Source organism: Dama dama, chromosome 7 (genome assembly GCF_033118175.1).
Source record: "Dama dama isolate Ldn47 chromosome 7, ASM3311817v1, whole genome shotgun sequence".
Classification (NCBI taxonomy): Eukaryota; Metazoa; Chordata; class Mammalia; order Artiodactyla; family Cervidae; genus Dama; species Dama dama.
The window spans coordinates 48,968,114-48,995,521 of NC_083687.1; the positions used below are offsets into that span (position 1 = coordinate 48,968,114).

The 27,408-nt window shown below is 45.2% G+C and overlaps 1 protein-coding gene across 1 annotated transcript in view; it reads left to right on the forward strand.

The window, feature by feature from the left end:
- Positions 1-8,890: 8,890 nt before the first annotated feature.
- BLOC1S5 (biogenesis of lysosomal organelles complex 1 subunit 5) overlaps positions 8,891-27,408 on the forward strand; it is a 29,860-nt gene continuing 11,342 nt past the window's right edge. Inside the window, exons 1-4 of the mRNA XM_061147658.1 lie at positions 8,891-9,046; positions 9,855-9,937; positions 18,020-18,149; positions 23,763-23,821. Of these exons, the coding sequence (XP_061003641.1) occupies positions 8,932-9,046; positions 9,855-9,937; positions 18,020-18,149; positions 23,763-23,821 (387 nt within the window). The 5' untranslated portion in view covers positions 8,891-8,931. The remainder of the gene's footprint in view (positions 9,047-9,854; positions 9,938-18,019; positions 18,150-23,762; positions 23,822-27,408) is intronic.

Below are 27,408 nucleotides of genomic sequence, written 5' to 3' on the forward strand. Positions count from 1 at the left end.
ACTGAACCCAGGTCTCCCGCATTGGCAGGTGAATTCTTTTTCCCTGAACCACCAGGGAAGTCCATAGAGGAAGATAGTTTTTACAGGATTGGATTTCACAGCTCACTGCTACTTGGAGCCTTTTTCATTTTTACAAAGTAGCCCTTTGTATTAGAAACTGTGAACTTGTGTTTGCATATTCAGAGACTAGAGGGCTCAAGTTCATCTTGGGAGTTTGTGAACCACAGAGGGGGGCTTGCTCTGTCTGACTTTTCGGGCGAACCACTCCCCCAGCTGGTTCTGCTGTAAGCCTTCCACCTTAAGTTCAACTACTGGGAATCACACCTTCCTCTAACACTTCTCTGGTGTCCCCTGGACCCGGGGAGGTAAGCAGGCCAGACAGGATAGAGGAGAGACGGACTAGCCCTCCCTCCCGTTGTGAGCATTTCATTTTATGTCAGTGTAGGTCCGCTGGAGGAAAGGGGCGGAGGACGCCTCTTTGCTGAATGGACCCTCTTCCCACTTGTGCCTTGTGAGTCTTAACCCTCTGGGCTTCCTGACATCTGCTAGTCAGTTCTTCACTGCAGAGTTCAACATTGTTTCAACAGGTTATCACCAGGGAATTCCCTGGAGGTCCACTGGTTAGGACTCAACGCCCTTACTACCGAGGACTAGAGTTCCATCCCTGGCCAGGGAACTAAGATCTTGCGAGCCCCAGAGTGCAATCAAACAAAAAACAAACAAATTCTCTCGTACTATATGCCAGGATGATCTTGGAGAATGAGGATGGAAGAAAGAAAAACCTGTTCCCTCAGGCAAAGATTAAACAATACTCTCAGTGTCTAAATTGAAACCGTTCAGTTCCCCTTAGAAAGGCTGCTGGGCCTCTCAGGTCATTTCTGTCAGGCACTTCTCTGCCTGAAATGCCCTTTCTTTGATAACCTCTTCAGTATTCAACTTTGTCATGTCCTGAAAATCAGGTCCATGCTGACCACCCCATCTCCCATTCTGGCACTGAACGTCACTGTGCTATTTTTGATCACCCGTCTCCCAACAGATGTTTAATTCCTTGAGATCAGGTACTTTTTGCAGCTGTCAAAAACAATGACTGGCACATAACAGTAGATGCTAGATATGTTTGTTGAAGAATGTAGTATTAAGTACATCTTGAGCTAGCCAAGAAAAGTGTAAGTGCAAATTGCAATTAGATACAGGTAGATAGAAAAACCAAAGGATTGGTTTTTTCTCATGTGAAAGAAGACAGTCCACAGTTGCTGGTAGGCATCCAGCTACTTCTTCATACAAAACAAGTAGTTTTCTGTTTTCTCAAGTTCACCTCATGGTCCAAGTTGGCGATTGGCTCCAGACTTTAAATCCATGATTAAGATTCAGAGAAGGAAGCCAAGAGGAAGGGCAAGAAGACTCCTCTCCCAGCTGAGTCAGTTCACTCGAAGGACCTTTCCTGGAAGCCCTGTTCAGCAATATCTATTTACATGACTTTGGCCCTCCCGGCAGGGAGGGAGGCCAGAAATGTAGGTCTTTAGCACACACATAGCCAACCAGAGTAAAACCTGTGCTCTGTCAGTGAGGAGGAAGGAAAGAAGGGATAGGTAGGCACAAGACTGTCTGTCACAGCGAGTAGACAGGAAAGTCTATTCTTATGTACTTTTCAGGGGTGCTGAGCAGCTGGCAGCCTCTCCAAGAATGCTTTCCATGCTGTTTCCGGAATTTGTTTACAGACGATTGGATTGGAAACTCTATGAGGGCAAGTGTGTAATTGTGTCATCCACAGAGCCTGTGGATTCTCTGAAAGTAACTAGAAATAATGAGATACCATAGTCATGTCTGTTCTGGGCTCTGTACCAGGCGCTTTACAACATACACATTATCTCATGTTAATTTAGGAACCATGGCAGAGGCTGAGACTAACCCTCAGGCTGCTCACCCAGTGAGGCCACAGCTGACATGAATGGGAACCTTACGACTGCAGAATCGGAGGACATCACCTGTCATCCTCGCATACACTGGGGTTTGAGGTGATTTGTGGAGCTCTGTGGTTGTCAGTCCATGGCAGGCAGATGCTATCCCAAGGTGGTAGGAAAAGTGACCTGATTTAAATTATCCCATCACCATCCACATTCAGCAATAAGATTATTGCACTGAGTTTTTTTTTTTTAATTCATATTTGGCTGCACTGGGTCTTCATTGCTACGTGTGGGCTTTTTCTAGTTGCAGTGAGCAGGGGCGAGGACGTGCAGGCTTCAGAGTTGTGGTGCTCAGGCTTAGCTGCCCCATGGCATGTGGGATCTTCCCAACCAGCGATCAAGTCAGTGTCCGCTACCTTGCAAGGTGGATTCTTAGCCACTGGACCTCCAGGGAAGTCCCACACCAGGGAGTTTTAACAGATGTGTGGGCATTCTCATTTTCACTCCCGTTAAGCATATAGGTCCCCCATTGGCTCCACCCAGTTAAGTCTGAAGCCGTACTCCCCACAGTCTTCAATGGGCACGTTAAGTTTCCTGCAGGGACCGAGGTAAGGAGGTAGAAGTGGAATGAATGGGCAGATCACCCTCTCGTGGTGCTAAGTGTCAGAGCCCTGCTAAAGTCCTTCCAGAAAAGCTTCAAGATGTCTTGATAAAAGTTTATGCAGAAGTATTGTTAGGAAAGAATAGAACTCTGTAACGATCAGTTACACATACATCACATCAAGAGATAAAAGACACAGTTCTTTGACAAGGAGTCAAATTAGAATGATTATGAAGCACAGCTCTTTCGTGTATTTTTCCTATCATTTGACTTCATTACTTAAAGAATCAGATGTTACACAAACTTTAATATTAATCTAGCTTTGGCAAAGATGTGGTGGTGTCATGGATTTGAGCATTTAGCTTTCTAACCCCAGAGAGCAATATTTCTTCTTTCTCTCCATAATTGGATAATCTGTTCCGACCCATTACCAGGGCACTAAATTTCAAATTCTCCATGCACCTGAGTAGGCTGCTACATATCTGGCCATCTTAATTTTAGTCTTGATTTATTGAAGCTGAATTACATTCCCAACTCTTCCTGGAGCTCTGGGTGAATTTTACTGCAAAAGCAATGGGGGAAAGTTGCCATCATATATCTCTTGCCAGGCAGAGGTTCTCGGTACACAAGGGGTCTCCTCATCCCACTCCTCCACGTCTTAGATCTGGATTTATAACACTGAAGCCCAGCTCCAGGGTTACATACAGGCATATCCGAGATGAGATGGGGAATTTGATTTTGCAATAATGATTACTTGTTGCTGGAGCCCATATTCCTGCAGGCTCTGCCTTATTCTCCCTCCTGCTGATGAATAAAACTAATTCCAACTGCTACCTTATCTAGCAAAACTCATCTTTCACTTACGAGCGAGACCAAAAGCAGGGAGACAGGAAGTCAGGAGAATTTGAGATGCTGGCCACTTTTGCTACTGTGGCTCAAGGGTTTCTTCTTCCATTAGTGCGATTCCTTTAGGAATATTTTCATCTTTTAAACTTGCGTTTCTTTGTGGGGAGAATGAAAGCGCCGCAGCTCTTCCAGCCTGCCGAGTTAATGTGATGGCCCATCCGTGCTGTCTCTTCCACTTCAGAGAGGCTGGGTCCCCAGGGCTAGTGAGCTGTAGGAGGGATCCCACGGATTAGGCTTGCCATTTCTGCTGAGGGTCATCTGTGCTTGAGGCCTTGCTGTGGATAATTTTTGTCCCCCCGAACATCATCTGCTTGAGAAATTTGTGCCTGGCAGGCCTGTCTATCCAAGTTAAGCTTGAAATAAAACAGCCACACAGCTAACCTGACAAGGCATTGCTCTAAACAGCAAGGCCCCAGGCCTGCTTTGTGCAAGACCACAAACTTCCAGCCATCTGATTACAAAGTTTCTTTGGTGCAGTCCACGAACTAGCCTGTTTGTGAAGAATGGGTTATCCTTCTTCCACTGGCTCAGTTTTTCCTGACCTCCAGCAACACATACACACACAGTCATGCGTGCACACACACACACACACACACACACACACAGTCATTCACTAGTGTCTGACTCTTTGTGACGCCATGGACTGTAGCCCGCCAGGCCCCTCTGTCCATGGGATTCTCTAGGCACGAATACTGGACTTGGTTGCTGTTTCCTTCTCCAGGGGATCTTCCCGACCCAGGGGTCAAACCCAGGTCTTCCGCATGGCAGGCAGATCTTTATCATCTGAGCCACCAGGGAATGTCTGGCCCTCTGGTTGGCCTCACCAGCTCTACAGTTCCTGACTGCTGGGCATTTGACTCGAGCCTTGTGACTTGTGTGAAAGTACTCTAGAGTTAACTGTCATCGTCAGAAATCTGGGGCATGGATGACAGACACTGCATGAATGTAGTGGTTCTCAGGCTTGAGCATGAATGGTAATCACCTTGGGCTTCCCAAAACACAGATGGCTGGGTCCCCGTCTGAGTTTCTGATTCAGCAGGTCTGGTGTGGCAACCCCGCCACGAGAACCACCTGTCGGAAGCTTGGGTGACACAGAGCAGCTGCACTCATCCTCAAACGGGTGCTCTTGTCGTCTTTCACATCCGAGTGCAGTTTTCTGGAGGTGGGCCCCGTGTGCTGTCGGAGCATCCTGACCTCCGAGCGGTTGTCTCTGTCCTAATAGCAGCTTCACAGCAGCGGCTCTCGCGGTAAAGCACTGCGTGTTCTCAAGTGACGGAGCTACGCCGGAAGCAGCGCTCAGGGCAACAAGCGGGATTGGGTCCAGGAAAGATCAGAACTGTAAAGCTGCTCCTAGAAGACAGCTGACACCAACACGCAGCGCATTATTTCACAACACACGCGCCTCCGGACTTAGTGTGCCAGAGGCATTTCCAAAACTTTATATGATTAACACACAGTAATATTAAGTATATTACCCCTAAAGACCGTCTAATATTTTCCTTGCTTTTCATCAGTTTCTTCCATTTTTAATTTGTTAACCCACTTCAAAAATAGGTTCTACTGGTCAGAGGAAGTCACAAGGTCAGTCCAGACGGACCGACCGCTGGAAGGAGAACAAACTCCTTCTCTTGATGGCAGAGCAGTGTGCTGTCCCGAGTGTGCAAGGCAAGGAGGAAGTGTTGTAGACATGTTAAGAGTCTCACCCATGTTCTGTAATCCTGAGTTTCTGTAGTTAAAAAATGGATATTTTGGGTTTTTAATTATTTTTTTTTGGGGGGGGTCACGTCTCACAGCACATGGGATCTTAGTTCTTCAACCAGGCGTGGAACCCATGCCCCCTACATTGGAAGCACACAGTCTTAACCACAGGACCACCAGGGAAGACCTGAAAATGGGTATTTTAATATTTCCTCAAATAGATTAATGTGAAGATTGAGAATGTGGTATGTTATGTGTTGTTGTTTAGTTGCTCAGTTGTGACCAACTCTTTTGCGACCCCATGGATTGTAGCCCACCAGGCTCCTCTGTCCATGGGCTCACCCAGGCAAGAATACTGGAGTGGTTTGCCATTTCCTTCTCCAGGCGATCTTCCCCATCCGGGGATCAAACCCTCATCTCCTGCATTGCAGATGGGTTCTTTACCACTGAGTCACCTGGGAAGCCCATGTTATGTGTGATAACAGTTTATAGATTGTAAAGTGCAAAACATATGCAAGAAATTACAGTGGTGGCAGGCTAGAAGAATGAGAGCAGATTATACAGGGCTTTAAAAGAAGATACAGGAGGTTATTGAAATAATATTTATTGAGCATTTCCAGGCACAGTTATAACTTTCCTTTCAAGGAGTAAGCATCTTTTAATTTCATTGCTGCAGTCACCATCTGCAGTGATTTTGGAGCCCAGAAAAATAAAATCAGCCACTGTTTCCACTGTTTCCCCATCTATCTGCCATGAAGTGATGGGGCCAGATGCCATGATCTTAGTTTCCTGAATGTTGAGCTTTAAGCCAACTTTTTCACTCTCCTCTTTCACTTTCATCAAAAGGCTTTTTAATTTCCTCTTCACTTTCTGCCATAAGGGTGGTGTCATCTGCCTATCTGAGGTTATTGATATTTCTCCTGGCAATCTTGATTCCAGCTTGTGCTTCCTCCAGCCCAGCATTTCTCATGATGTACTCTGCATATAAGTTACACAGTTATAAGTACTTTACAGGTTTTATCTTTTTTCATCATTACAGCTTTATAATATGGATATTTTATGGCCATTTTGTAGAAAAGGAAATTCAGGCAAGTGGCACAGCCAGAATTTGAATCCAATTCTGTCTGATTCCAAAGTGTTAACTACTGCACCTGGAGTTCTTTATCACTTATCTCCTAATCAGTTGGCAATTGGAGAAGGGGAGGGAGCAGCTACCCCAGAACCACTAAAACAGAACTCGGGGAGGCACAACCCAGAATGTTCATTTTTAACTCCACATTAATGTGGGAGAAGCAATCACTCATGAAGAGGGAGGCCGAAGGTGAATCCAGCCTCTGTACCCCGACACCAGATTAAACTTCAGAGATAGAGTTTTGGGTGAAGTAGAAAAGAACAGCTTTAAAACTGTGTGTCCCATCGTGGAGGGGGTAGTGAGAGTTTTATAGTAATGGTTCAAACAGGGTGTGATCAGCTCGTGGACACTCTTCTGATGGGCTGGTGATAAGGTCAGCGGGAGTCCGAATTACCAACCTTCTGTTTTCCAAGCAGTCTGGGGTCTACACATGCTTGTGGGCAGCTTTCAGTTAACTTCTCCCACCTGGTAGGGGTTTCAGTATCTGCAGAAAAGCTCAAGGACATTGTTCTGTGTATCCCTTGAGGGGGAACCAGTGCCCTGCCCCAAGACTACACTATTTTTTTTTGCCTCATAGCTTGCAGGGACCCTAGTTCCCCAATCAGGAACTGATCCCAGACTACAGCAGTAAGGGGCTTCCCTGAGAGTTCAGTTGGTAAAGAATCTGCCTGCAATGCCGGAGACCCCAGTTCGATTCCTGGGTCAGGAAGATCCGCTGGAGAAGGGACAGGTTACCCACTCCACTGTTTGTGGGCTTCCCTTGTGGCTCAGCTGGTAAAGAATCTGCCTGCAATGCAGGAGACCTGGGTTTGATCTCTGGGTTGGGACAGTCCCCTGGAGAAGGGAAAGGCTACCCAATCCAGTATTCTGGCCTGGAGAATTCCATGGACAGTATAGTCCATGGGGTCACAGAGTCAGACATGATGGAGCGACTTTCACTATCTATCTACAGCAGTGAGAACACGGAGTCCTAACTACTCTACCACTAGGGAACTCTAGACATTATTGGTTCTGTTAACTGTTCCTCTCTTGTCTCCACATCCACCCCCCTTCACTAATTAACAACTGTTTGAACCTGTTCCTTGGGACTCAGGGAAGGTCATGGAGGCTGAATGAATTCTATTCCCTGTAATCAAGAAATGGGGGCTACAGAGAGGTTTTGTGCCCAGGAAGCCCACAGGGTCCTGCTAGGTATCAGGTCTGCCCAGGTTTTTCAGTAGTTCAAAGACATTCAGAGACAAGCTTAGAGAAGACTTAGTCTTGCAGGTGTAGAAGAAAACTTGAGTCAGAAAAGTGCCTAGACGTGAGGAGGATAATGAAGGGCTTTAAAAATAATTATGTTTTCTGGAGGTAGATGCCAGAGGGAGGGAAATGAAAAGTTAGAAGCCTGACTTAATAACTTGCAATAAGCCAAGCTCACATTCTGTTTATGAATTCATCTATATTATGCCTCTTTATTTCCTCTGCTAGAAATTCCTAAGTTCCATCCTCACCCCCACCCCACCTAACACCTCATTTCAGATCTGAAGACAAAATACACCTCTGGGAAGTCTCTCCTGACCACCTCCTGTCCCCAGGTGTCCCACATGTGTGCTGGGCCTTCTTCCAGACTGTCATTTATAACGCCCTAGGCTGTAAATGTTGGTGGCTAGAGAAACCCTTGAGAGTAAGCACTGTGCAGGAAGAGGGGAGGGAGAAAGGGAGGGATTGAGAAATGAGTCTTAGAAACCCTGGATGAATATAGGAGGTGAAGAAGATACTGTCACGTTGCACGGTCCCATCCTTTCAACAGGCAGGAAGACTCGTTGAGACTACGAGATGAACTTTGTAAAGGCTACCACACAGCAGCCCTAGATTCTCGTCAGCACCAGGGTTGTCTCTTCACGACTGAAAATCAAAGCGACCTAGCAAGAAACCGTCCCTTCCATAATGACAGGTGTTTTCTCTTAGCCTGCGGAACAACTGGTTGAGATTTTGTGAATACAGATGCCAAGAACAGACACGTTTTGCTCTTTACATGGGCATGAATGATTCGGAGAAGTGATCTGGGCAAACTAATCTATAGACCTATTTCTTCATTTATTAGAAATGACAAAACTGTTCCCCAGAGTGGCAGTGTTCCCCAGAGTGTTCCCCCAGGTGGCAAAGCACGCACATCAAAATCCTCTGTAAAATACTGGTGGCTGGTAACAGTACGGAAAATATACTTATGCCACTATTATTAATATCCCCTGGAGAAGGGAACGACAACCCACTCCAGTATTCTTGCCTGGAAAACCCCGTGGACAGAGGAGCCTGGTGGGCTACAGTCCATGGGGTGGCAAAGAGTCGGACACGACTGAGTGACTAACACACACACACACACATTGTTAATATTATTCTATGACTAGATTCCCTCTCCTCCAGCCTCTCCAAGCCTCTCCAGCGGGTTTAGGGAGGAGGAATAAGTTTAGCTCTAACGTTCAGACCTCCTCCTCGGCCGGCAGCACCTGCCCTAATCCAGCATGGCGGCACCGGCTTCTTTCAAGGTCAGGTCACTGGCTACACCTCAGTGCTCTTACGGGAACCGCCCAGGGGTCGACTCCGCTTCCCCGACGCCCTTTGATGACGCCAAAACCCCGCGCAGGGAGAGCAGTCCGCGGAGGCGTGCGCAAGCGCAACGCGGTCGCGAGTGGGCGGAGCTGGTCGGGATGAGCGGCGGTGGGACGGAGACCCCTGTGGGTTGCGAGCCCGCCCCGGGCGGCGGCGGCAAGAAGAAGGACTCTCTGGGATTCGCGGGCTCGCCGGCGCACCTCATTATCAAGGGTATGGCGTAGCAGGGCTCTCGCCTGGTGGTCCCAGCGCAGCCCCACCTACCAGGCGGCGCCCTGTGACCGGGGGCCGAGCCGCAGGTCGAGCCCCCGCGGCCTCTGGTTTGCGGCAGGCTGGGGGTGGGGGACCCTGGCCCGGGTGCGCCTCTTTCTCCGCGCCAGGTGCCTCCCAGCAACGGCAAACCGACCCAGCCCCTCCTGCTTCCTTGTTGAAGCCGCCTGTTTTGAAAGTTTATATAAATGGCTTTATCCTTCTGAAACTTGGTTTTGTGTTTGGCGTTTTATTTGTGGGATTTGTCCATATTAATAAATATTACCCCACTGTATCCATTTTCACTCACTGCTTTGTAGTATCCATGAGTACATTAGGTTGTTCACCCCGCCCCCGCCTTTTTTTTTCCTTTCCTTATACTCGTCCCGTAATAAACATCTTACAGTCTCTCTCTTTTGTAAAAGAGGTTTTTCTAGGGCACGTACTTAGGCATGAAATTGCTGGGTGTGCATCTAACTTTATTAGATGTGGCCAGATTGCTCTTTCAAAACTAGCGATTTACTAACCAGATTATCCATAGTCTGAACTGGATTTTAATCTCGGCATGAAATTGCTGGGTGTATATGCCTTTACTTTATTAGATATTGCCTAATTGTTTTCAAAACTACTTTACCAATTTACTAACTGGATAATCCATAGTCTGAACCAGATTTTAACCTGCGTATGTTTATGGGGAACAGGAAGAGTGAAACAAGCTGGAGATTGTGCCACTTAACATGGGTTGACCTTGAATTTCATTTTCTCTTTACAGATCTTGGAGAAATTCATTCAAGGCTCTTAGATCACAGACCAGTTATCCAAGGTGAAACCCGTTATTTTGTGAAAGAATTTGAAGTGAGTATTTGCAACTCAATTTGCAAAAATACCACCCTGATTGTTAGTGTGTTAATACAGAGAAGGGAAATTCTCTAGTTTTAAAATCTCTGATTTCTGTTCTTGTGTCCGTAAAATATACAAAGTAAAACTTATTAAGAGACATTGACATGGATAGAGGGAGCACAGTTGTAGGTGGGAGGAGCCTTGGGCTCCAGGTCTGGTGTCGGCTTTGGCTTATTTATTGTCTGTTGTGCTCAGTTTTTTTTTTTCTGTAAGATGAGGTATAGTTAAAAAAAAAAGAAAAAAAAAAAATTTTAATATGGATGGGTCAGTTTTCCAGACCCCTTTTCTGTATATTTTTTTTCTCATTTGAGGCAGCAGCATCTACCCAAATCTCTCAAGTTAAAGCATGAGAATCACCCCTGGCTATACCCTCCCCTGTAGGTCACATTCAGTGATCAAGTTTCTAGACATTACTGCTTAAATCTATCCTTTCTGATTGGTGTGCCTGCTCTATCAACCCAGTCAGATCTAGTCTTCACCCTGCTGCCAGTGTAGTAGTTGTTGAGTTGCTCAGTCGTGTCCGACTCTTTGTGACCCCACGGACTATAGCATGTAAGTCTCCTCTGTCCTCCACTCTCTCCCGGAGTTTGCTCAAATTCATTGAGTCAGTAATGCTGTCTAACCAGCTCATCCTCTGCCGCCCACTTCATTTGCCTTCAAGCTTTCCCAGCATCTGGGTCTCTTCCAGTGAGTTGGCTCTTTGAATCAGGTGGCCAAAGTATTGGAGCTTTGGCTTCAGTTTCAGTCCTTCCAATGAATTTTCAGGGTTGGTTTCCTGTAGGATTGATAGTCCAAGGGACTCTGCCATAGAGTTTAACACCCTCGGATGTCACTTTCTGCCTATAGACAAAGGCCAGTATTCTCTTGTGACCTGGTCCCTGTCTTTCTAGCTGGACCATCTACCACCTCGCCTTGTGTATTCTGTCCCCACAGTCCTGATCCACCAGCCTGCCATCCTGTTGCATTTGACTGTGGTTTTGCACATGTATAATGGTTCACTGTGCATTGCATAGTAACAGCCGAAGTTCCTGATAGGTTGATGATGGTTAATGGTGTTACACAAACAATTTTGTGATTCTCTGTGAGTCAGGATTTTATTTTCAAGTGAGACTCTAAGCAGGAAGTCTTAGGTCTGCCAAAAGGAGAGGTTTCCATAAACGCTTTACAAGTCCAGAAAGCCTCTGGTACAGAGCACTCAGGAGGCACGGACAGGGCTGCCGCGCTCGACACCGTTTCTGGGCTCAGCAGGCTCAGTCTGCAGGACGCCTGCTTCACAGGGCTGTTGTGAAGGTGAAAGGTGCGTGTCTCTTGGAATATTTTCTGGTACCTGAAGCTGTTGGTTTTCTTCGTCTTCATTACTTTTGTTGCAGGATAAGAAGAGTTATCCCTCACACACAGAAAACTCACTAGACCCTGTCCCCTTATCCTGCTGTGTAAAGGTCATTGGCTGTTTTAGGAGAAAGCCTGGGCACAGCGTGGTGGGCACTCTGCTCAAGGTCTTACCGGGTGAAAATCCGGGGCTGGGCCAGGCTCCAGTGTTTCTTGGTGCCCAGGGTCCTCCTGATTCCCGTAACTGTGGCAGCACTCACTTCCTCACTGACACAGACAAAGGTCCCATTTCCTTGCTTGCTGTCAGCTGGGAGTCACTCAGCTCCTAGAAGCCACCCATCTTCCTTGCCGTGTGGTCCCTTCTTCAAAGACTTAAGAAGTGGCGAGTCCATCAGGTGGAATCCCTCTCATGCTTCAAGTCTCTCTTGTTGAGAAGAGTCCACGCCTTGTTAAGGACTCACTGATGAAGTCAGGCCTCCTTGGGATCATCTCCCTTAAAGTCAGCTGATGTGAGACTTCAGGTAAACTGTAGAATAGCTTCACAGCAGGACTTCCATTAGGATTTGACTGAATCACTGACAGATGTGTGTGGGCTTCCTGGATGGCGCAGCTGTAAAGAATCTGCCTGCCAATGCAGGAGACGGGTTTGACGCTGGGTCGGGGAGATCCCCTGGAGGAGGAAATGGCAACCCACTCCAGTATTCTTGCCTGGAGAATCCCGTGGACAGAGGAGCCTGGTGGGCACAGTCCAGGGGGTCACAGAGTCTGACGGGACTGAGCGGTGTTGCTGTTTGGTCACTCAGTCGTGTCCGACTCTTTGAGGCCCCGTGGACAGCAGCACCTCCCCTTCTCCTCCCACCTTCAGTCTTTCCCAGCATCAGGATCTTCTAATGAGTCACCTCTTCGCATCAGATGGTCAAAGTATTGGAGCTTCAGCTTCAGTCCTTCCAGTGAATACTCAGGGTTGATTGCCTTTTTAGGATTGACTGGTTTGATCTCCTTGCAGTCCAAGGGACTCTGAAGAGTCTTTTCCAGCACCACAGTTCAGAAGCATCAATTCAGTTTCCAACTCTCACATCCATACATGACTACCAGAAAAACCATAGCTTGGACTAGACAGACCCTTGTTGGCAAAGTAACGTCTCTGCTTCTTAATATGCTGTCTAGCTTGGTCGTATTTTCTTCCAAGGAGCAAGCGTCTTTTAATTTCATGGCTGCAGTCACCATCTGCAGTGATTTTGGAGCCCAAGAAAATAAAGTCTGACACTGTTTCCCCATCTATTTGCGATGAAATGATGGGACCAGATGCCAGGATGTTACTTTGTGAATGTTGAGTTTTAAGCCCACTTTTTCACTCTCTTCTTTCACTTTCATCAAGAGGCTCTTTAGTTCCTCTTTGCTTTCTGCCATAACGGTGGTTTCGTCTGCATATCTGAGGTTATTGATATTTCTCCCGGCAATCTTGATTCCAGCTTGTGCTTCATCCAGCCTGGCATTTCTCATGATGTACTCTGCATATAAGTTAAACAAGCAGGGTGACAATATACAGCCTTAATGTACTCTTTTCCCAATTTTGAACCAAGCCATTGTTCCATGTCTGGTTCTAACTGTTGCTTCTTGACTTGCATACAGGTTGCTCAGGAGGTAGGTAAGGTGGTCTGGTACTCTCATCTCTTTCAGAATTTTCCACAGTTTGTTGTGAATCACACGTCAGAGGCTTTCGCATAGTCAGTGAAGCAGAAGTAGATGCTTTTCTGGAACTCTCTTGCTTTTTATATGATCCAGTGGTGGTTGGCAGTTTGATTTCTGGTTCTCTTCCTTTTCTAAATCCAGCTTGAACATCTGGAGGTTCTCAGTTCTCATCCTGTTGAAGCCGCTTGGAGCACACCATAGCACATAGTGTATACTGGGGGTGGGGGTCTCAGGGACCAGCTTAGAATTCTGCCTCCCATAAGCTCTTATTACTGCCTATTTTTCTTACTCTTTGCTTGTTTATTGCCCATTGCCCTTCATGAGAATGTAGACACTTAACCGTTCTTATGCTTTGTTGTATCCAAGTGCCTGAAAAAATGTCTGGTATGTTGAAGGTACTTACTATGATTCAGGGGAACAGTTGGCAGAGCTTGGACTAAAACTTGGCTTTTCCAACACCCACCAGTTTTTTCACAAGTCATCTTACTCCCCCCCGCCCCAGGCTGACTAATCTGAAATACTAAAAAGTTTTTTTTTTAAGTTTGTAAATGTATCTTTAAAGACCTGTGTGTGCGTATTCAGTTGTGTCCAAGTCTTTGTGACCCCTTGGACTGCAGCCCACCAGGCCCCTCTGAGCATGGGATTCCCCAGGCAAGAATACTGGAGTGGGTTGCCATTCCCTTCTCCAGGGAATCAAACCGGCATCTCTTACATCTCTTGCACTGGGAGGCGGGTTCTTTACCACTAGTGCCACCTGGGAAGGAGATTGTTTACTAAAGGATAAAATTTTCATGCTGGATATGGTAGATGTAAGCTTGTTATAGAAGGTCCAACAGAACACCTTGAACACTTATTTTGTGAGACCTCGTGTTAGGAACCAGTGCTGTATCCGTGGGTGAGACAGTCCCAGGCCCCTCTTCATGCAGCCGGGCTGACTCCTGTCCTCACGGAAGAATCGTCTCTGCAGGGCTCAGAGCGTTTCGGCGGCGTGCTGGCGCTCTCAGCAGCTGCCTGTCGCGTCCCCCGTCTTCATGAAAGGTCCCTGGTGCTGGCCTCTCCCGCGCTCACCTCCTGGGTCTTTCTGGGAGTTCAGTGGGAGTTCCTCTGTATCGGGCTCAGCCGCCTTTTCTGTCTGTTACACTCTCACCTTTCCCCTCAGATTGTGCGGGAGACACTGAAAGCGTTTTGGAGATTTAGAGTTGAGGAGATGTGTGCGCTGTTTACAGTTCTTTTCTTGGCCCAAATAACACCCTCCTCTGCTTCAGGAGAGCGGTCTGCCTGAGTCACACAGCTGGGCCCGGAGGAGTGGTGAGGAGTGCTGGCAGGGCTTCCTGGAAGTTTCCTGTTTTGTTTAGTTTTTTTAATTATTGAAGTGCAGTTATTAACAGTGTTTCAGGTACACAGCAAAGGGATTGAGTTACGCGCACACACCTTCTTTTCAGATTCTTTTCCGTTACAGATTATTATATGACGTTGAATGTGGTTCCTTGAGTTTCATCTTCTTTAGAGCATTTAAATGTGGTTCATTTGAAGCAAACTGGCTCATGTTTAAAGCGAAGCTTGTTTGTAGTTTATGTATTTTTAAAAGTTAATGCGCCCGGCAACAGTGATCTTTTTCTTTATAAAATTTTATCTCCAAAAGAAAGGAGTAAGTGCCACACGGTGGCAGCGTTACTTCAGTTATCGGCATCCTGTTAGGATACTGGAGGCCCTCTTTTTGCATTCTCTAGTGTTTCGGGACCGTTGACTGTCTTGCTCCGACTTTGCACAGCGCTTTTATTCCCCCGATTCCAGTCAGTGCTGTGAACAGAGACCCGGGCGGGGCCTCTGGAGTGCGCGTCCTCCTGGTGATCTCAGCGAGTAAAGAGGTGCCGGGCCTCCGAGGGGGGAGGCCCACGTGGGTCGCAACTCATGACCTGCCGTCCTGCACCAGCTCCCTGCGTCATCTTCAGCAAGCTTCATTGTCTGTTTTACTCGAGTTCCCGAACATACCCGCGTGTGTCCGAAGGAAGGTGTTTGGTTCCTAGGGACAGACCCCCGAAGAGAGTGGCTCTCCTCTCCTCCCACGGCGGCCAGAGCCCCGCGCCCTCCACCTCTGCTCCAGCGGGGCTGCTCGCGTCCTCTCGCTCACAGAGTGGCTTCAGGAGGCCAGCCATCACGTGTGCCTTTCCTGCAGCAGAAGGCAGGCAGGTGGGAGGCAGCTAGTGGTGTCTGTTCCATAAGCACCTTTACCGCCAAGTGCTTCCCAGGTGGCTCAGTGATAAGGAATCCACTCGCCAACACAGGAGATGCAAGAAACACAGGTTCCATCCCTGGGTGGGAAAGGTTCCCTGGAGGAGGAAATGGCAACCCACTGCAGTGGTCTTGCCTGGAAAGTTCCAAGGCGAGAGGAGCCTGGTGGGTTAAAATCCTTGGGGCCGCAAAGAGTTGAACATGACCAAGTAGGCAGGCTGCCGCCGCAGTGACTATAGAAATGCTTGGTGATCACCACCAAATGGTATTTGGGTGTTCAGAGGAAGAGGGAAGAGGGGAACGGATCCAGAACTGTCTGCCTCAGCAGATACGCAAAAATGAATAAGAAACAGTTTCTACCTCCAGGGATTTACCATCTGCAGAGAGCAGATTGTAATGATGAAACTACGATGTTAAAATAAGTGCAGTGATTGAGATCTCAGAAGAGGGAACAACTCTCAACTGAGTTGGGAGGGAACTCTTCAGAAGAGGGGCTGATGTTTGCTCTGAGAAAGAAACATAGAAGTTAGAGAAATACAGAAAAAGTGGAGGCAATGTTGATTATATTTGGGGGAGGAAAAAAAGATTGTTCAGATAGGTACAGTAATGAGAAGAGTTGGGAAGGTTCATGTTGATGCATTTGAATGTTGATTTATTAAAGAGAAAATCCCTTGAAAGGCAGGACAAAGTAAAATTTCACTTGACATCTGATCTCTCATTTTGGTTAGGTTGTAAAAGTATCTCAGATTATTAAATATAAGGAAAAAGTCTATCCCCCATATGACATGTAATAAATTTATATAGATATGCAGTATGGTTTTAGGACTTGTGGGACTATTTTTTGAATAAAAGAAAAATTTAAATATTACATCAGTCTCTCATTTCCTCTCTGATATTATTAAATTACATCTTTAATGTAAAAATATAATTACTGATACTCTGAATAATTGCTAACATTTTTTAAGTGTTTTGTGCCAAGTACTGTCTTAAGCACATTATGAGCACTTGTTATCAGTTTCAATTTGAGAAAAGCTCACCGAATCTGTAATTTTATGGGGTGTTATACACCAGAAACCAAGCTTCATTCTTTCATTCTCTCTCAACTTGTGTATAAGTTTAAAATTTTTTATTATGGAAAAATTGGAGTAAAATATCTTACCCCAGCTGCTCCATAAGATAGTGCAAAACAAAACCTCTAGTAACTACTATAACATTATTTTTTCATAATCATGCTTACCACCCTTCATTTTCAGTGAACTTTTTGCATTGTATTATTTTAAGATTTACAGTAAACTTGCTGATACAGCACAGAGTTCTCACGTACCCCTCGCCCACTTTCTCCCATTATTAATCTTTTATATTAATTACTGTGAGACATCGGTAAAAACTAAGAAACTGACACTGGAACATTACTGCTAATGAAACACCAGCCTTTACGCGCATGTCACCAGTTTTTCCATTACAGCCCTCTTCCTGTCCCGGGACCTAATCCAGGGCACCACACTGCTTTTAATTGTCCTGTCTCTCTAGTCCGCTTTGGTCTGTGACAATTTTTCGGGCTTTCCTTGTTTCTCTTGATCTTGACAGTCTTGAGTTCTGGCCAGTATCCTGTAGAGTGTGGCCCCGTCTGGGTCTGTCTGATGTTTTTCTTAGGATTAGACGGGGCTGACGCGCTCCGGGAAGGCGTCCGAGCGAGGGAGCATGTCCTTGTGGTCACGTCACCTCGGGAGGTGCATGCCGTCATCATGACGTCACTCACGAGGTCACCTTCGTTGACTGCACCGTGAAGTCCATGTTTTTCTCATTCCCCGCTTTATTCTCTGGAAGCGAGTCACTCAGTTGAGCCCGCCCAAGCAGGAGGGTGGGTTCAGCTCAGCTTTCTGAAGCTAGGGCTGGGCTCGGGGTCCCAGGACCACCCCCAAGTGCATCAGTTCAGCAGCACTTCTCAGCGTGCTGGAGCCCAAGGTTTTTCGTGGCCTAAGGAGGCAGAGAGAGCAGGTGCCTGGGGAGGCATCTGGAGGAGGCCAGGCAGGAGCTTCCAAGAGGGTCTTACCCGCTGGAGTCATGCGAGGCACGCTTCACTCCCCCTGTGAAGTGGGGTTGTGACAACACATGATATGTTGTCTTCCGGGGAAGCTCGTCTGAGCCTGGGGGTCCAGGGTTCTTCCTCGGGACCCGACAGGTAGGCAGCCTCTGCCTGTCATGTCTCAAAGTTCCGGACTCCTGGAAGGAGAGAGGTGTCTTGTCATTAACACAAAGTGTCACCTGCTTGGGAGCTGTTGGCTGGTCAAGTTCCCAGTCCCCACCAAGCCCAGCCGTGCAGGCAGGCCCTTGTAAGGTGGTCTCAGGTCCTCAGTGATAGCTCTTCTACAGAGGGAAGAACCCATGTGTTACTACTTGTTCCACGCGTTTTTATTTGATGAAGTGGGATCAGAGCATAATAATAGCAGCTTTATGATGATAAGAACAACAAAATATAATTTAAGATCTGATCATTTCTTTGCCACAGATGAAATGCATGGAATCTAAGTCTCTTGTTCTTTTGGTGTTTCTCATGCCCATTTTTAAACATCAGTATGAAAATATGACTCATATTTGCAACTTTTGAAGCATTTCATAATTTTAAAAAAATACCCCCAGGTTGTGACCTCATTCACCGCCAAATAATTAATTTACTGTATAAATTTCAGTAATAAGTTGTAACCTAGCAACCAGAACTTGGGTGGAAGTCTCAGAAAGTAATTACTAAGATTTAAGGCACAATATGTACTTTTCTTTTAATAGGAAAAACGTGGTCTTCGAGAAATGCGAGTTCTTGAAAATCTGAAGCATATGATCCAGGAGACAAATGAACATACTCTTCCGACGTGTAGAGCAACAATGCAAGACAACTTAAACCAAGTTCTCCAGAGATGTAAGCCAGCGTTGTTTGTTTTTTTTTTTATATATTGCTTTATTTCATAACGCACGCTCTGCCCAAACGGATTTCCCAGGGTGTTTGGTGGGAGATGGAGAGGGAAGCCGCCCAGTTTCAGAAACCAGGTGATTAGTGTGTGTCGCCCTTGATGTTAAGAGCAGTAACCTCCATAGGAAGGTGGGCACGCAAGATTACCCTTCCAGGATGTAAGAAAATTGAAACCTTTTTTTAGCTTAAAAAATGTATCTGCAAGAAAATGTTTGATGACTAGGAATTAGGGTATGCAATGAAGCTTCGTTGCCAAGCAGGATTCCAGAGTTTTTAACTTAAAAAAAAAACTCCCGTCATAAATGTTTGTTTTATCACTTTTTTTATTAAGCAAAATGTTTTAATGTGGAAAGAGGTTTGCTAAAAAGAATACTTATCAAACATATCAAATCACAAAATCAAAGGAGTTTTATGAGTAACTGAGTTTAAAATTAGAGGTGGTATCAGAAACTCGGGGCTTCCCCTCAAATCCACATTGATGCTGTTCGGTTTGTCCAAGGACAGAGGGTGCTAGAAAACGAAGCAGCGTCTTTCAAGGGAAAAAGGGAAGCACCAGGGCTTCTGGTGGTCCAGTGGCTAAGACTCGGCGCTCCCATTGCAGGGGCCTGGGTTCCATCCCTAGACAGGGAACTACTAATAGATCCCACATACTGCAACTAAGAGTTTGCATGCCACAGCTGAGACCTGGTGCAGCCAAATAAACAAGTTTTTTTTTTTTTTTAAAAGAAAGCAAAGACTGGTGACATAGTGGCCTGTGAGGGGAAGTGGCAGAAGGGCTTGGTTAATGACCGAGTTACCCGAGGGTGTGTGTGCAAGTCCAGGGAAGTCTGCACCCTCAGATGCTCGGAGGAGGGTGGAGAGGACATGGGGTTTCTCTGAGTGGAAGAGGGAAGAGTCTAAACCTGGTCTCAGGCTTTACATGTCACTGCAGACATGCCCTTCTCCTTCATACAGTCAGTTCCTTAACCTCGACAAGCTGTCTAGACATTACACTGGAAGTAGAACTCAGATTTATTGATCAAAATGCCTGTGTATGCTTTTGAAACGTGCTGTAACTTTCCTTTTACACACTTTGAGTATATAAAAATAAATGGGATTACAATTAGTTTAAAAAAAAAAAACTATGAATGGATTTTTCAATCAGTTTCATTCCTGGGCCATAGCTATTTCTGATGGGAAGCCTCATGTTAAAAGCATAGTCTTGGGACTTCCCTGGTGGTCCAGTGGTTAAGAATCTGTCTGCCAGTGCAGGGGACACAGGTTCCATCCCTGGTCCACGATCCCTGGGTCCGTGGGGCAGCTGAGTTCCTGCGTTGCGGCTGCTGAGCCTGCGTGCTCTAGGGTCCGTGCTCCACACCAAAAGGAGCTGTCACATGAGAGGCCTGCATACCACAACCAGAGAGCGGCCCCCACTCGCCGCACCTGGAGAAAGCCCACGTGCATCAGTGAAGGTCCAGCACAGCCAAAAATTTAAAAAAAAACATTAAAAAAAAAAAGCGTAGTCTTCACAATGAAATAGCAAAGTTTTAGAGGTCATAGGGAATCCAGACGGTACATGTATTTTCCTAAAAGGAAGAATTAAAACGTGAGGCAATAATGAAAGTTTTAGCATTAGAAACACACAGCGGCCTTGGGGGTACTGCTGAGAATAGAAACAGGAATGGCTTCCTCAGTAGGCTCCAGCCTAAAGATGTCCTTGTATCTGTTATCACGAACGTCACAGGTATAATGGAGATAATCGTTTGCTTTTAGAGCCAACATAGTTTTTTAAGAATTGGCCTGGGCCCAGCTGCCGTTCCTGGGGAATTTCACGTTTGAAAAGCTGACATTTTAAGCCGCGATGCTGGCTTGCGTTTGTCTATGGGATGTGCTCTCATCCAAGTAAGTTAAAGTTGAGCTGCAGGGTTAGTGACCGTGGGGTTCCGTCTTGTGCCTGTCAGGCCTGTCTGTCGTAGCTCTGCACATCTGAGGGCTGAGCTGGGCACGCGGTCAGCTGAGACCCCCAGAGCTCTGAGTGCGGATCTGCAGCTGTTGGTCCAACACTGCTCAGACCTGAGCTACAGTGGGTCTGGGGTGGGGGCGCGTCCTGACTGCTGGCGCGGAGATGGTCAGGGAGTCCCAGCTGGGCCTCTTAGCAGGGGGTGAGCAGGGCCGACAGATCCAAGGATCCCCGTGGCTTCTGGAAACGTTAACCCCGGAGAGTCCCTGAGCTCTGGGAGGCTGTGTGAGTGGGGACTGACCCCCACAGCACCCTGTCAGCAGAACACCGCGCTCACGCATCTCCGTTCCAGAGACGCTGCTGAGTGTCTGTTCTTGCTTAGAATCAAGAACCAGTCCTTCTTCTGAGAGGGTAAGAAGGACAGACAGCCTCTAGGTTGTTTCTCAATTTAAATTAACTAACAAGGCCATAGTAAAAGAATTTTCTCTCCCTTCCTGCCTTCCTCTCTCTTTTTTAAGACTTTATTTTTCATTATTTAGAGAAAAGGATATATGTCTAAGTAATAAGAAAGTAGAAATAAGAAAATAAGAAAGAAAAAGAAGAAAGCAGTAAATCAGTTTAATTACCTAAAGATAACCGTTGCTTTTTAACTTTGGTGACTTGTCATCCCGACATCTCTGTGTATATATATTGAAATAGAAGGCTGAGTGGAGGCGGTAACGGAAAGAACAGTTGGGTAGGTGTGAGGAGGGGAGAGAACTTTTGTTAAGAATGGGCTCGGGCAATTTTTAAGTTAAGGTATTAATTTTAAATTTTAGTTGAATTTATCAGAACAAAATCTCAAGTAAAACTGAAGGAAATACATTAAAATAATTGTTTCTTTATTGTAAAAGAGAGTTTTTACTGAAAGATCACTCAGAGGAAAATAAAGATTAAAAGAGGGCAAGAGTTAGAGGCCTGTTGTTTATGCATGAGATGCTGGGGGCGGGGAGGGTCAGGCCCTCACCCCTTCCCTCTGCCTCCTCCCCAGGCCTCTCAGTTGTGACCCCTCACTTTGTTTACAAATGAGGCTTTACAGTCTTTGCTTTCTGTTCTGCAGTAATAATGCTGCCAATTATTTAGTCCGAAGATTGTTCAGTTTCTTTCTGTCTTTGATGCGTTTTTAGATCTGTAACGAGGTGGTTATAGTTGTTTGTTTCCTTAGTTCTGTGGTTTTCTCATTTTTCATGCTGCGTGTTTGATGTCTCTTAATAAACTCGTGTGATGATTTTTCTTAGGGACTATCTGTGGAGAGTTCTATGAGGTTTTCTTTCAGAATGAATGCTTTGTCTTATCTGTCTCTCCCACATTGTATCCCTTTCTCCCTACCTCCCCGCCCCACCCTCTGTTTCTCTGCAAATTAAAGCATGTTAGAGTTGTAAGAATTTTGTCAACCCATTTTATTTTTCTCATTTTTCAGGGGGTGGAGTGGTTATGGTGGGATGAGGCATCTCAGTTCTTCATAGAATCTGTTCCTATTGCTACTGAATTGGGAACAACCTATTCATGGTGTAGAAGAGATAGGAAAGGTTAGCGAAATGAGCCTTTTCCTCCTGGAGTCTCGACTTGTGAGGAAAGGGAAAAGAAAAGTGTAGTCACTTCTAAGGTGGTTTCTTAGATTTTAGAAAAGCAGGTTTCCTTAAATTTGGAAAGCAAACCTTTTTTTTGGATGAAAAGTTAAAAAAACATTACTTCAGAGACTGAAATGTCTAAAAATGGATATTCTAAGTACAAAGATAATTGTGATAAGGAAGAGAAGTGTGCCTTTGTCAGATGTATTCTAATTAAATTTTTAAACAAGATAAGTGTCGTGTTCCTTTAACACTTAGATTAAGCCCAGAAAATGATGAAGCATGCAAAGTCCATAAAGTGGATTTTTTAAAAGTTATGTTCAGAGCCGGGGGGGGGTGGAAACCAGGTAATGGAACCAATGCTCGGGAGAGATGATGTAATAATAATATACCACAGAAAGAAGGCAGATCTAATTGACTCCTGTTTTGTTTTGTTTTCAGCTTTTCTATTAGAACAAACAATGATTGGGAACCTTCATTTTTAGTACTAGAGTATTATCTTTGGTATGACTAGAACGAATGGCTACTGATAAAAACTTGACTTTTTAAAAGTGGCATCCTCCTGTTTGCCATGTTCTCACAGGGAGGGGCCTAACATTTTTCTGAAGGACGTCCCAGCGCCTGCCCTGCATGGAGCTCTGAGCTCACTGGGGCTGGTTCCGGGCGGGTAGAAGGCGTACTTGGGAAACACCTGGGGAAGCCTCTGTTTGAGGCAATGCAAAGTCACGGGGTAGGATATACACCTCCCTGATAAAAGAATTTCAAATAAGAGGAAATCCACATAGGGATAGGTTTCATCTGGAGGGCTTTATGAAGGCCCTAAACCTGGGACTGGGCTTCTGAAACATGTCCACGTTATAACTAGCGGAGAGGAATAGGAAAGCCCTTTGAAGAGGGAGAGGCCAGGGTGTAGAATGAAAGCGTCAGTGACGTTTCCTGACTGCTTACCAAGTGCAAGAACCGCTGCTCAGAGTGGCTTTTACTATTAATATTGGTCTTCCCGTGGTTTTAAGCATGCTGTCTACTTCGTTATTTATTTCTGCCATCAGCTCTTAAGCCCTCTCGCCAGTCATTATGTTTGTTTCACAAATGAGGAGCTAAGATTCTGAGAGGTGAGGCGCAGCAGCGGTAACACCTGGCACCTCGCAGGTGCTCAAGAAATCACCTGACAGATGAGTGAGGACGCAGGCACGCCCCAGCGCGGTTACCCAGGTAGTAAGGCTCTGGGTGTGACTCTTGGTGAAATCGTATGAGGGACAGAGTGTTGACGGTGGGCACCGAGTCTTCAGACTCAGGGCCTCATCTAAGTCCTGCTTTGTGTGTGTCTGTTAGCCACATCCTGACATTTCACTTCTTCACACCTCAGGTTTTTACAGATGCCAACAATGTCAAATGGGCTGGTGATCCTCACCTAGTAGGAAAGTGGAGAGGAGTAACATGGACAGCGCTTAGCATGGCTCTTGACACATAGTAACACTCAGCAATTAGCTACAGTCATTGTTACCAGCTGTTTCAATTCATTGAAAAGGGAGCTGCCTGGAAAGCAAGCAGCCCAGAGAAACCTGAGTCTGGCAGTGGCAGCCAGGGCGAATTAAAAGACGGGAGAAGAATAGGAGAAGGTCCTTGGAGCTTTCTGGGTATCAGTTCCTGCCCTGCAAGGGATGAGGAAAAGGAGAGAGGAAATCTGATGAATCAGAGGTCGCCCCATCGGAAGGGAATGATGCATTTGTCATGTGTTTATATCTTTCCAGAGAATCTTGAGGTTGTTAATGATGACTTGTCATTGAAATTGGTACTAAATGTCCTTGGCTCACAAATGATAGTGGTTCTCATTATGCCATTCCGAATCTTTTTTTTTCCCTCACTTTTTAGCCACCAGCTTTTTTTGTGTGGTTCCTTGAGATCCAAGACAATCCAAGTGTTGTTTTGTTTGTCCTTTTGCTTTTTAATCCAGATAAGTCTCCCCTTGAGTAAGGGTTGGTGACTGAAAATCCCCTGTCTGTTTTGTTTCAGTGCAAGCAGCTACTGACTCGGTCTGTAGACTCCAGCAGAGGGAACAGGAGCGAAAAAAGGTAAAAGTGGATCCTCTGGATAATGGAGCCTGTAACTCCAGGGCTTTTATCATCATATTATTAGCAGTTACTTTTGGTTAAAAAAAAAAAAAAAAACTCTGAATTTATTTTCTTTTATGCAGTGATTTTTAAAGATTAAAAAATGGCTGATTCATTGAAGATGTGCTGAGTCAGTGAAGTCACATAATTGCACTGTCTATATTTTTATAATTCAGATTGCAGACTTCTTTTTTTTTCTTTCTCAACATTTCCATCTGTTCCCTAAAAATGGATTTCTCTCTAAGAGGAGAAAGAATAGGACTTTTACATGGAACAGAAAATACCCACCAGCTTGGAAATAGCAGTCTTTGAGCCTGAAGCCTTGAGTGTACGATGTATATTTTTTCTAGAGAAGGAGGCGTTCATGCCTGTGGATGGGCTCTTTAATGACTAATCTGAGAGTGTGCGAATCACCTGCTGGGTAGTGCTTTGCTTATTTAAATTGTATCTTAACTAAATTCAGGTGTGGAAAAACACAAGCATTTAAGTTCCTGTGATACTTGGTGTTTTAACTTACAGTTTAGAGAATTTTTATGAGTTATTTATTGCTCTAAGCCAGTAGAAATATGCTTATTAAGAAATACGGAAAATACTGCCTTTCTGCGTGTGTTGTATCAGCAAGTATTACTGTCTCCATTTCTCTGCAATGTGTGGTTAATCAATAGTAATGGTACAGATTTGCCACTGTAAAAAAAAAAAAGAAATGAACCATGCCCAAGTTTAAATTTCTCAACTTTGTGTTCAACTCTTAATGTTGATATGAAGTTTAAAGATTCAGCAGTTTGATAAATCAAACCTCACCAAAAGGACTTGACGATTAAGCCAGGTGGGAAGGCTGCCTGGGAGGAACAGGATCCCAGTGGGCCAGGGGGGGAAGCAGGGCTGTCGCGAGCACACCTGTGACCTGGCCGGGCCGTACTGGCTGCGAAGTCGGGGCGTCGTACCCGCCCGGTGCCCAGAGTGCATGGCAGAGGCGGAGTGGGCGAGGCCCGGCTGGACCACAGGTATTGTTCCGGTATCTACTTGACTAGGTGCCACTGGGGGTGAAAGATTTTACTGTAAGGCAGTTTGTACACACAGAAGCTAAAGGTCTAGGAGTCCCAACCACTGACACTAATATAGTGTAGGATAAAGTTACGACCTCTCATAAAGTTGCGGAGAACTTTGCGTGGCCCGGGCAAAGAGTGTAATTTACTAGGAGGATGGGGGCACCCCAGCCCAACCTTGATCTGCGTGTAGGAACGTGAGTGATGGAAGATGGAAAGAAAGATACTGTAGGACAGGGAACGGGGAGCAGAGCCATGGATGGGAGAGGTCGGGGTCCAGGGAGCTGGCGCGTGGAGCATCCACGTGGGTCTTTCCAGAGAGGAGCACAGAGAACCAGGCATGAGATGAAGCAGTTTGTTGTGGAAGCACCAGGGACGCGTTTGCGTTTGAGAATCAGGGAGCCTGTGATAGAGCCCTGGCTGTGACATATGCAGTTCTCTTGGCTTTCAAAATAAAAATGAAAAAGGGTCTTTTTTTTTTTTTTTTTTTAATGTGACTGTGCACTCGTTATTGATCTTTGTTTCTAAGACATTCTCAGAGCAATTCTGATTTCTGATAAAATGGCAATTCTTGCCTTCTTGAGCAGAACTAACCTAAAATTAAATTATATTTGGGGATGGATGGTTCTTCTTGACTCTCTGAATTTTTTTCACATTTGGTGTATTAACAGTGTCTAAGTAGGAAAATTACCAGATTGGGTAAAAAGAAAAACCTGGTGTCTTCTATTTTTAGGTACTTGCCTTTGTTAGCTAACCATATGCCCTTGGATAAGCCCTTGAGCTTCAATGCAAATGCTTATTCTTCTCAGGGGATTATGTGCCTGATACGCTGTGTTGTGTGATTTATGTGAAATGGTGTTACTCTACAAATGTCAGGTGGCGTTTCCCCCGCCAGCTCGATCGTCACTCTGGATAAGAGCCCTGCTGTGGTCTGTAGAGTTGGTGAAGTTCTTGAGAATCCTGCCTGTTGATGATTTTCTAAATTCAAAGATACTGTCCCTTGGTTTAAAAAAAAAAAAAAGAGCCTCAAGAAATAATAAAGCCCTTGGGGATTTTCATTTTAAGTACATTGTAGGTATTATCTCAAAGATTGTTATTGAACTGTTTTTTTTTTTAATGGAATACACATTAAAAATCAGGATTTTCGAATACATTGAAATATCTTTATTAGCACTTATCTAGTTAGCAGAGCATTTGAAATACAAATCTTTAAGGTCTTTTTCTTTTTCAACTGTACACATGGTTTTCCCAAAACGTGTGTGGCAGAGGTTTGGGACTACCTGTATATAAGACAGAAAAGTGAGGCTTAATTTCTTGTCTAGCAAGTCTGTACCAAGCAAAATTGACCTCTAGCTGCATTTTACAGTCTAATGTTAACCGTTGCCTTGGTTATTCTCTTGGCTGCATTTTGTGTATTTGAATGGCTCTCAGAACAAAGAAAGATGGGAGTAGTAATGGAATAAAATAGACCATTGCCTTTAATCGTTATTGCTTTCATATCGAGACAATTTGTGGAATTCTGTGGGAAGTAAATTATGATAAACGTCATTCATCCAAGTCACATTTCCCACAATTGATACCTAAAAGTACACTCAGAACAACAAATTCGCATTCCCCAGCTATTTGACATATGCCTTAAAAACTAGTAACTAATACAAGTTGCATATTGGGTGCTACCAAATGAAAATACAAATGACTGATAAAGTCAGTGACTTAAATAAGCTGCCAAAAGCAGGCGATGAGTTGATTGATTATCTGATACTAGTTTATACTGAGGTTTGTGCACAGGCATCAACTTTTTGAAGTTCTGTTCAATCAGACTAGAGATAATAATAAAGTGAGTCTGAATCCTTTGATTCATCTCATCCACAAATACTTACTAGCTTTAGTTTTACTCCTTGTTTTGTTACGAGAGCAGGGAGATAGTGTGGCTCAGACATTTCTCTTGATAGAGTTTGAAAATGCCAAGTAGTGGGTCAGTACACTAGGCTGTCTGTATCCGCTGGTCCTGCATCCATGAATTCAACCAAAATGTTTTAAATGGATATTTTTTAAATTCCAGAAAGTTCCAAAAGGCAAAACTTGAATTTGCCACATGCCGGCAGCTGTTTGCATAGCATTTATGTTGTACTTGCGTAGCATTTACATTGTATTAGATTAGGCATTACGTGTAATCTAGAGATGACTTTAAATGTGTGGAAAGATGTACGGGTTACATGCCGTGTCCTGTACCATTTCTCTAAGGGCCTGGAGCATCTGCGGACTTTGGTATCCGTGAGGGTCCTGGAATCATCACCCCACAGATTCCTCAGGGTGACTGTACATAGTGTTTTAAGTACTGAAAATAACTACACTTGCTATTCTGACACTTTATACTTTCTCATTTATCTGTGTAAGGCATATGTAAGATTAAAGGCACATGTATTGCTTACAGATATTCCAAAAGAACCTTTTAGACAACCGTTGGTTTATTCAGAGTTTTCCCTTAGACCCAGGTTTTTC